At 39.5% G+C, this 11,771-nt stretch overlaps 1 protein-coding gene across 1 annotated transcript; it reads left to right on the top strand.

Moving 5' to 3' along the window:
* The first annotated feature begins 5,986 nt into the window (after positions 1 to 5,986).
* Positions 5,987 to 9,424, top strand: LOC108775157 (uncharacterized). The gene has a single exon (XM_018541444.1). The coding sequence runs from the start codon at positions 5,987 to 5,989 to the stop codon at positions 9,422 to 9,424; it is 3,438 nt and encodes a 1,145-aa protein (XP_018396946.1).
* The last annotated feature ends 2,347 nt before the right edge of the window (positions 9,425 to 11,771 follow it).

Raw genomic sequence — 11,771 nt, 5'->3', positions numbered from 1 at the left:
TTCACAACTGGTTTCACAGCTACAAGAAATTATTTTTAATAATTCTTCAGGTATAAGTGAATCCTCAGTAAAACGTGGCATAAGAATGTTTGCATTATTTATAATAACTTCCTTCCAACCCCACTTTGTTGGTGGTACTTCGCTGAAATCGTAACTCGTCCAAAGATAATGCAGAAACCCAATGATAGGTCGGTAATCTTCATGTATGAAAGTGTTCGATGCATATATAGAATCGATTACATTGCCTGAACCTGGCTTTAAAGAGTACATTTCTGCATCAGTGAAATGTAATTGATTCATTATGATCAAAAGATCGATATCTTGACCAACAACAACGACAGTTTTTTTACAATGGTTGTAAGTTAATTACGTCAATTTACAAAGCCAAACAAGGATTATCTTTGGACGAGTTACGATTTCAGCAGTACGTGGCATCAACAGCAAAGTCAACGTTCAAACTGGAGAAATTACCACCAACTGTTGGAGCTGCTACACAACATTCTTATAGAGTATACCACCAGCTTCAAACGTGGCTTGCAAATGAAGTACCACCAACAAAGTGGGGTTGGAAGGAAGTTATTATAAATAATGCAAACATTCTTATGCCACGTTTTACTGAGGATTCACTTATACCTGAAGAATTATTAAAAATAATTTCTTGTAGCTGTGAAACCAGTTGTGAAGGCAACAGATGTGGTTGTCGAAAGCATGGGCTTCGATGTACTGATTTGTGTACAAAATGTCGTGGTTCAGACAACTGTTTGAACATTGAAAGAGTTTCTGAAGATTTTGATGAATCTCAAGATAATTATGATGAAAGTGAAAACAAGTTTTACGAGGAATCGTCAGATTATCCGAGCGATAATGAAAAAACCTGCGAAGACGTTTAACAGACCGAAAATGAAATTACGAATGTGCTTAAAAGACGAAAATTGGTGTAAATTGGTCTTGATTGTTAATGTAAATATTACATTGTAATAAAATAAAACATGTTGCTTCCTCCTTTGTAATAGTAAAATTTTCAGTTTCGTCCAAACTTCTACTTTTTATACGTCTACGAATCCCATGTCAAATAATGAACCAAAGGATATTTCGTATTTTTTTCCGTATAATTCAATGATGTAATCAGTTTTCGAAAATTATTTAAAAATTTCGATAAATTATAACCATTTAAAAAAAAATTGACTGTTGCAAAAGTCATTTTTTGATTTGTTCGATTTTTGAGCATGTTTTTAAATGGAGACTACTATCTTTTTTTATCTCACAAAAAAGTAGAATTCAGGACGAAAAAATTCCGACCTCATAGGAGTCTCTACGATAAAAACCTGAAGGAGGAAATTCATTTGAAAAATTTTTGATTTTTCCGAAAAACGTTAATATCTCGGAAACCGCTAAATTTTTTGGGACCAAAAAATTTGTGGATATTCAAGAGGCAAAAAGGTATGTTTCCAGAAAGTTTCGTCAAAACAAATGTTTTTCTGTGGAAATGAAAAATAAAAAACCAAAAAACCGGTTTTTCGCATTTTTCTCGGATATTTTGAGGTTATGTGAAAAAATCATTATTACAAAAGTTTCAGATCTTCTGATGATCTACAACTTGTCTATTGAACACTTTTCTCTCCGACTTAAACTTTCGCCGGAAATCGCAAAAATACCCAAATCACCCCTTTTCATCCCCCCCTCCCACATCGAAACCCCAACTCTAAAGTTGTCGCATTTTTGGTTTTTCCGTTTTTCATATGCCACTTTACCATTTCCAACTTCGCCCGCCCTGTTTACAATTTTTCCCTGGTCGATGTTTAATTTGACTGGACCATTGGTACCATAAACCAGTGCTCGGAATTAGTTGCACATTTCGGGCCGATTTCTGAGGCGACGCCTACTGTCTCCCCACTACCACTCGAGCCTCGGCGGCCGAGCCGCCGACCGCTCACGTGACGCTGTGCCTCAGGAACGTCGCGATACTTTCCAGTATACTGGGAGTACACCTTCCGACAAATATCATTAAAATATTTTTTTTCTACGTGATTTTTATTTGAACAAATATTTTTATTATTAGCATATTATGTATATATTCTATAATGATATAATTTTGACAATTATTACAGTATGATAAATACAATATTGAACAACAGTTTTCCACATCACCTCTGAGGTATTATTGTTGACGCGTTTTTTTAAAGTGGTTTCCCCAGTAGGCCTATTCCACTAAAAAAAAATAATGAAAAAGCTGATTAAGTATATAGCTCAAGGAAAGCAATATTCTTTAATGTTAAATATTTATAAAAAAACGAACGAGGATGAAACGGGAATAATTAATTTTCTTGAAATTTTAAATTTGACCTTCTGAGTCGTTTGCACGATTGTACTAGTAATAATACATCCACAAAGATTTTAGACGTAGTAGTTCGCATCATCGAGGATCATAACGATGCATCTTTTAAACATGAACGTTTTTCCGTTTTGAAAATGATGCATCGTTATCCTCGATGATGCAAAATACTACTTCTGAAATCTCTGTGGTTGTATCATCACTAGTACAATCGTGCAAACGACCCAGAAGGTCAAATTTAAAATTTCAAGTAAATTAATTATTTCAGTTTCATCCTCGTTCGTTTTTTAATAAATATTTAACATTAAAAAATATTGCTTTCCTCGAGCTATATACTTAATCAGCTTTTTCGTTATTTTTTTTTAGTGGAATAGGCCTACTGGGGAAACTACTTTAAAAAAACGCGTCAACAATAATACCTCAGAGGTGATGTGGAAAACTGTTGTTCAATATTGTAATTATCATACTGTAATAATTGTCAAAATTATATCATTATAGAATATATACATAATATGCTAATAATAAAAAAATTTGTTTAAATAAAAATCACGTAGAAAAAAAATATTTTAATGATATTTGTTGGAAGATGTACTCCCAGCATACTGGAAAGTATCGCGACGCTCCTGAGACACAGCGTCACGTGAGCGGTCGGCGGCTCGGCCGCCGAGGCTTGAGTAGTAGTGGGGAGACAGTAGGCGTCGCCTCAGAAATCGGCCCGAAATGTGCAACTAATTCCGAGCACTGATTTGTATAATAGATTTGATATCAATAGTAGGCGCCAAGTTAAATTCTAATCTTTAAAAACCAACGTGGTATTATCCTTATTATTTAATTAAATCAATGACATGTATCATTTGTATAAAAGATTTGATATCAATAGTCGGCGCCAAGTTTTTCTACCTTATTACTTATTTAATTTTAATGATATTTATCATTTGTATACAAGATTTGATATCAACAGTCGGCGCCAAGTTAAATTCTACCAAATTAAAAAGTAAAACACAAGTGGTACCTTTAATCTTTAAGAACCAATATAGTATTATTATTTAAATTCTACTAAATTAAAAAGTAAAACCCATGTGGTGTACTATCTTTATCTTCATACAATGAAACCTAAGTATATGCCTTTGTCTTCTTATTAGAAGATCTTCCTATTCGAAACCAAGTGATTTAATTCTTCTTTAAAAAAATTATATCACAATTAATTTAAAAACAATGAAAAAAATTTATTTAAATAAAAAAATTTTTTATGTAAAAACACTTCGCGCTGCTAGTTCTCGATCTTGGTGTAATAAAATACAATAATAAAGATAAGAAACATTTTCACGAGAATTAAAGTATTTAGTGTGTATATATTCGTGTTGTATGTGCGAGTGAATTGTATCTCAATCCCAATATAATAACGTTATAATAAAATTATACATGGATGTAACATTTTGTACAAAAGAGATTAGAAACTACGAATGTTAAAGTATGCAGTCTGTATGTATATTCGCGTACAGTATATGCGAGTGAAGTACATAAAAAATGAAAAGTAAGCTGTATATTTATTAAATATAGCATTTAGAATATGTTTACTATAGCTCTAGCAGCGCGAAGTGTTTTTACATAAAAAATTTTTTTATTTAAATAAATTTTTTTCATTGTTTTAAAATTAATTGTGATATAATTTTTTTAAAGAAGAATTAAATCACTTGGTTTCGAATAGGAAGATCTTCTAATAAGAATACAAAGGCATATACTTAGGTTTCATTGTATGAAGATAAAGATAGTACACCACATGGGTTTTACTTTTTAATTTAGTAGAATTTAAATAATAATACTATATTGGTTCTTAAAGATTAAAGGTACCACTTGTGTTTTACTTTTTAATTTGGTAGAATTTAACTTGGCGCCGAATGTTGATATCAAATCTTGTATACAAATGATAAATATCATTAAAATTAAGTAAGTAATAAGGTAAAAAAACTTGGTGCCGACTATTGATATCAAATCTTTTATACAAATGATACATGTCATTGAGTTAATTAAATAATAAGGATAATACCACGTTGGTTTTTAAAGATTAGAATTTAACTTGGCGCCTACTATTGATATCAAATCTTTTATACAAATGATACATGTCATTAGAATTAAGTAAATAAGGATAATATCACGTAGGTTTTTAAAGATGGTTCTACTAAACAGCAAATGTGATTGGTCAGTTTCACAGTCGATTAAGTAATTGACATTGATGAAATTGGCCCAAATGGTTTTCTGACCAGCAGCACCCACTCTTCCCTTACGAAAAATACACTGAAATTTTTGGTGTTAATCGTCAATTTCGGTGTTAGTTTAGGGCTTACCCTCAATTTTGGTGTCACTACGAGTGTTACATTCAAATATTTGGGTGTGATCTCCATTTTGGGTATCATTTTCGGTGTTACTGTCAAATGATTGAGTGTTGATTGGGTGTGACCATTAACTTAGGTGTATTAGTCAAGTGTAACCGATGTTACCATCAATTGATTGAGTGTTGATTGGGTGTGACCATTAACTTAGGTGTATTAGTTAAGTGTAACCGAAGTTACCATCAAATAATTGAGTGTCGGTTGGGTGTGATCATTATGCGTATTCGGACTACACAAAGCTTTGGATATATGTCGATGCAATATTTGTGTGTCGCGACGCATGATCGACACTATATTCCAGTTAAAATTAAATTACATCAGTGTTGAAAATATTTACTGACATCGAAATCGATGATCGTAAAATTATGTAATGCAGTAATACATTTCTGCGCACTTATGGAAATGATTTTAATACGAATTTGAATAAAATAAGAAATCGATTTTAATCAATTATTTGTTATTTGTGAATTTTATTATTTGATGTATCATTTTATCCTATAATATTCGATGAAAAACAAGGATAAACTGATACGTCATACGCATTACACTTGCGGAAATGATACATACACTAATACATTTTGTTCCGGAATAGGATAAGTTTCGCGCTACAAAAGCCGAATAAAGGATCGATTGCGCCATCCATCGATTCGGTCCGTGAATTTTTCGTCGCACTCACCGCGCCGTCTTGCGAATATCATTACTACAATTTAGCCGCATATTTGGATACCGATGTCGCTGTCGTCCTGCCGATTCGTCGCGCTAATCGCGCAGCGCGATTCTCCCCTCAGACACAATTCAGTACTTGCCGTGTCAAGTCGTGCTCTCAAATTCCTCGTTGAAAGCAGCAGCTTTCTTTCTACGGGTTCGCTACCGCGACTCGTTACTTTTGTACGTCTCATCACGGCTACCGTCGTGTATGAGTCTCGGCGTATTAACAGCAGTTAATCGTCTCTCTCACCGTGCCATGCGAACAACACTTCGTTTACTTGTGAATAAATCTTGCATACAACAAGTTAAAAGAGGAGTGCTCAGTGGTCTCAATCTTCCAGTCCACAAATCCATTCCGTCATTTGAGATCTCAGTCGAGATCGAAGCAGCGATTCAAACAACCACGAACAGTCTGGTCCTTCGAGCCGGATTCGTGGCGGATAAACAACAAGGGACATTGTGACTCTTCGTTCACTTTCGTGAACGTAAGTGACGTGGCACATCGCAAGATTTCCATTTCGAGCATACCAAGTTACGGAAACCTCTCAAACTCATTATGGAAGAATTACTATCGCAGCAGCGATTAGCTATGCTCTCTGTCACACGCGCATTGGAAAACTTTAAGAAGATCGGCCGTGCAAATCACACGTACGGCATAGTTCGGAATCGCCTTCAAACTCTCAAGGAGACTTACGCTCGATGCGAGCTCCTGCACGCACAACTGCTCAAAGTCGCCACCAAGGAACAAAAGGATACCGAGAAATACTTCAAGGAGGATGTCTACATCGAATTGGAGGACGCCTATCTCGCAGCATCGGACTACATCTCCGACGCCCTCGCCTCTCTCGAAGCAGATCAAGCGCCATCAAGTCCAGGGTTATCCGTGAGTCAATCACAGAAATCTGAAAAAACTCTTACATTGCCGCGCATTAATTTGCCGAAATTCTCCGGCGATTTACGGGAATGGGAAACGTTTCGCGATCAATTCCGCTCCATGATTATCGATCATGCCGAGTTGTCGAATGTTACGCGCTTGCAATACCTTTATTCGTGTTTAAAGGACGAAGCACGCGACGCGTTGCGTAATCTCCCTTTGACCGAAGCTAATTTTAAAATCGCGTGGAATGTACTGCTCGCGCGTTACGATGATAAACGTCGATTAGTGTCGGAACATATTCATACGCTTCATACGCTACCGGCCGTTAATACCGATTCCGCGCAGGATCTTATGTCGCTTCGAGATAAAGCTAATATGTCAATTCAAGCGTTAAAAAATCTCGGTCGTCCAGTTGAGTGGTGGGACGATTTGCTCGTCTATCTAGTCGTGCAAAAATTAAATAAAGCCACGCGTAAAGCATGGGAATTACATTTAGGCGATAAAACGGAATATCCGTCGTATACGGATCTTCATAACTTTCTCGCATCGCGAATTCGAGCGTTCGAGAATATTCCAACGACCAGTACGGTCAAAACAAAACCGAGCAAGTCGTCCGTGCAAAGTCACACGACGACCGCTACCGGAGCTCATTGTCCGCTTTGTAAACAAGATCATCTCTTGTCAGTATGTCCTGATTTCAAGAAGAAACAGGTTAACGAGCGTCGCGATCTTATTGTCAAATTTAAACGATGTCTCAACTGTTTAAGCGCTCGACATTTCGCGAACACATGTCCGAGTAAACATAACTGTCGTCAATGCCAACAAAGGCATCATACGATGCTTCACGAAGCGACGACATCAAGCGCGACCGAGAATTCCCTTGAATCCAACGAAACGAATACGTCAAATGAAAACAACGTCGTTTCACATTTAATTACGAAAACAACATTTGACAAATCTCGTGTTCTATTAGCTACCGCGCGGATTCAGGTGTGTTCTTCGTCTGGTCGCACAGATGTCATACGCGCATTGTTAGATCAAGGATCTGTCACTAGTTTAATTAGTGAAAATCTCGCTCAACGGCTACGGTTATCGCGAACACGCGTTGCTGTCTCGGTTACCGGAATCGGTGAAACGCAATCCGTCGCACGACATGCTGCTCTTATTTCGGTATCATCTAAGACCGGCAAGGGTCCGTCATACTCAACGACCGCAATTATTATGCGCTCTCTGACTAAATACACGCCGCCTAAAATAGCATATCAAATCTCTCTCGCTCATTTAAGCGGCCTGCCATGGGCTGATCCGCAGCCCTCAAGTGCCGATCCGATCGAAATGATCATCGGCGCTGATCTATACGGTGCTGTTCTGTTACCGGGCCTGTGCTCAGGTTCCTCTAATCAGCCAACAGCTCAGAATTCCATTTTCGGCTGGATCATGTCTGGTCCGATTTCGACGAGTTCGTCTTCAAACATGTCTAACGTGACTGTTAATCATACCACGTTGCACGACAATCTCGATGACGAAATTCGTCAGTTCTGGGAAGTCGAAGAACTTCTGCAAGTATCATACCTCACTCCTGAAGAACAACGTTGTGAGGAACATTTCCGAACAACTCATTCTCGTGACTCTAATGGACGGTACGTCGTACGGCTACCGTTCAAAGCCAATCCTCCGATTGCAATAGGCGAATCTCGTCACATCGCCTCATCACTTCTTTCACGGCTTGAAGGCCGTCTTCAAAATAAAAGGGATATCGCATCCGAATATCGAGAGTTCCTACTGGAATACGAAAATCTCGGTCATATGAAGAAAGTAGACGAACCCGTCTCTGCTTCACAATCAGTTTACATCCCGCATCATGCGGTGATTCGCGAGCATAGCAGCACCACGCGGTTGCGCGTCGTGTTCAATGCATCTCAGTCGACATCGAACGGCTCTTCACTTAACGATCATCTCATGATCGGTCCTAAGTTACAAACCGACCTTCGTTCGGTAATTCTTCGATGGCGACAACATCGTTATGTTTTCACTGCCGATATCGCAAAAATGTATAGGCAGATTCAAGTCGATCCGCGAGATCAAGATTATCAGCGCATCTTATGGCGCTCTTCATCATCCGAAGCGGTGCAAGACTACCGCTTGCTTACTGTTACTTACGGTATGGCGTGTGCTCCATACCTCGCTCTTCGCACGATTCAGCAATTGACGCAAGACGAAGGCGCTCAATTTCCTCTTGCTCAATCAGTTTTACGCAATCAAATCTATGTAGATGATTGCATCTTCGGCGCGGATGACAAGCCGCTTGCAAGGCAAATCCGCAATCAATTAATTTCATTGTTACAAAAAGGTGGATTCCTCCTCCGTAAGTGGGCAAGCAACTGCCCTACGTTACTCAACGACCTACCGGTCAATGAAAAGAGTCTCAGTCAAGGCAAAATTCTGCAAAGCGACGAAAGTTTCAAAGTCTTAGGCGTCACGTGGCTCCCTGCAACCGATACATTTCAATTCTCAGTCGAAGTTACCACGTCGATCCCAGATTCTAAACGGAAAATTCTGTCTACTATAGCAAAATTATTTGACCCGCTCGGGTGGCTTGCTCCGGTCATAATTACTGCAAAAATTATCATGCAACAATTGTGGGCTACTAAGTGTTCGTGGGATGATCCAATTCCACCCCCTCTCATGCAAAAATGGCACAATTATCACACGCAGCTAATTCAACTGCGTAATATCTCTTTGCCACGATGGACTGCCTTCGGTTCCGACACAAGTCACTGTGAGCTTCACGGCTTCGCTGACGCATCGTCCGTCGCATACGCCGCTGTCATATATCTTAAAGTGATCTCGCTCATGGGATCAGTTACTGTTTCGCTATTAATAGCAAAATCAAAAGTCGCGCCTCTGAAGCCCTTGACAATTCCAAGACTCGAACTATGCGCTGCTGCGCTTTTAGCAAGAACAATGTCGTTTGCCAGAACGACATTAGAATTTTCGACAATTCCATGTCATTGCTGGACGGATTCAACCGTCACTCTCGCTTGGCTACGCCAATCTCCATCTCGATGGAAAACGTTTGTCGCTCATCGCGTGAACGATGTGTACTCTAATACCTGATGCCAAACTCTAATACCTGATGCCACGTGGCATCATGTTCCGACTCATCAGAATCCCGCGGATCTAGCATCCCGTGGAGTCACCGCTTCCTCGTTCGCGGAGAGCTCACTGTGGTGGAAAGGCCCCGAGTGGCTCAAGCTTTCTTCAAGTATGTGGCCGAATGAATCTCGGCAAGATTACGACACTTCGCTCGAAAAACGTTCGACCATCGTCGTACAAACTCTCGATATCGAATCTCAATGGGACTTAGCTTCCCGCTATTCTTCATGGCCGAAGCTTCTTCGCATAACGGCCTATCTAATCCGCTTTATTAATAAGCTTCGAAATCGTATATACAAAAAGCGGTCGTCAAACGACGAATCCGATTCTATTCCATCCGATATAATTTCGGTGGACGAATACAAACACGCGCGACTATTTTGGTTACGCGTCATTCAACAAAATCTTTTTCTCGATGATGTACGTCGATTAAAAAATTCGAAACCCGTAGCGAAAACTAGCAAACTAATCTCACTAAATCCATTCTTGGATGACGATAATTTAATTCGCGTAGGCGGTCGATTACGAAAATCCGACCTTTCATATAACGCTAAATGTCCTCTCATTCTAGCAGCACACCCACTCGTTACGTTGATAATTCAACACGCTCATCTGCGGTCGCTCCACGCGGGCACACAGCTAACATTATGTGTTTTACGCGAAGAATTTTGGATTCTTCGCGCTCGTCAAACTGTGCGAGCCGTCTTGTATCGTTGCATTATTTGCACGCGCGAAAAGGCGGCTATCCCCAATGAACTCATGGGCGATCTCCCGGCAATGCGCATTCGCCAAGTCGATCGCGCATTCTTACATTGCGGACTTGACTATGCCGGGCCCGTTCCTGTCAGATTAAATTCAGGCCGTGGATACAAATCTAAGAAGGCCAACATTGCCGTATTCGTCTGTATGACGACGCGCGCAATACATCTCGATTTAGTCAGCGATTATACTACCGCCGCGTTTCTCGCAGCATACGCGCGCTTCTGCTCTCGGCGCGGGATGCCGACCGATTTATATTCCGATAACGCAAAGAATTTTCGCGGAGCTGACCGCAAATTGAAAGCTGCAATTCATGCAGCAAAACAAGATTCAAACTTGCGAAGCAAATTGTCGTGCGACGGTGTCCGTTGGCACTTCATTCCCCCTTCCGCGCCTCACTTCGGAGGCCTATGGGAAGCCGGCGTTCGCAGCGTCAAATATCATCTCAAACGCGTTATCGGTTCACACACGCTGACATTCGAAGAGCTTACGACGCTGCTCTATCAAATCGAAGCGTGCCTCAACTCACGTCCGATAGCTCCGATGTCAGATAATCTTGATGATTATTCATGTCTGACACCGGGTCATTTCTTAATTGGTAGCGCTCTCACAACGCCGCCATCTCCTACGCTACTAGAAACAAAAGAAACGCGCCTGACTCGCTGGCAACTCGTGCAGCAAAAAAGAGAAGTTATTTGGAAAGCATGGTCAAATGATTATTTAACCGGATTACAACAGCGCTCAAAATGGCGCGTCGCTCAAAAACTCGCCCGAGTCGGACGCCTAGTTCTTTTGCGCGATCCCCTTGCACCACCGTGCAAGTGGGAACTCGGTCGTATCATTGAATGCCACACCGGAGACGACGGACTAACGCGCGTCGTCACTGTGAAAACATCAAAATCGACGTATAAACGTTCCATAGTGAAGCTATGTTTCCTACCCGTTGATTTAAACGAAACGTCCACATGAGCGACTTCCTTTCATGGCATTCATTGATCGAACTCCTTTAGCTCGAACTTACTGTATAATAAGTTCATGTTCTCGTATACCTCTCTATGTAAATATTTCTATGTATATATCATATTTTTCTAAGTCTAAGTAAAGTGTAAAGCGTCATGTATCATATCGTTTTAAACTCGATTGGCACGGCGCGGCGGGCGGCATCAAATAATCGTGTTTTGGCTAGTCTAGCCTAGTGACCCTCTAATAAGAGTCTGGACACGTGAAGTCCGCCATTATTCGTCGAAATTGTGCGAGAGAGAAAAAATCATGCTATCTCATTCTAGTGGCGCTGTAAGTTGTAGTTGATTGTAGCTCTACAAACTTCATAGTTTCTGTTTCTGTTTCGTCTCGCCTCATGCATCGTATCATTTTTAAGACCAGGACCATTAATATTCGAAGAAGAAGAAGAATCATTATGATTAATATTATTATATTATTATATTATATTATTATATTATTATATTATATATTATTATTATATTATATTATTATATTATTATATTATTATTATATTATTATTATATTATTATTATTATTTATTATTATT

The sequence above is a fragment of the Cyphomyrmex costatus genome, unplaced genomic scaffold (genome assembly GCF_001594065.2).
Source record: "Cyphomyrmex costatus isolate MS0001 unplaced genomic scaffold, Ccosl1.0 scaffold289, whole genome shotgun sequence".
NCBI classification, from domain to species: Eukaryota; Metazoa; Arthropoda; class Insecta; order Hymenoptera; family Formicidae; genus Cyphomyrmex; species Cyphomyrmex costatus.
The sequence above is the reverse complement of the archived record's forward strand: the minus strand, read 5'-3'. Positions and strand labels throughout refer to the sequence as shown.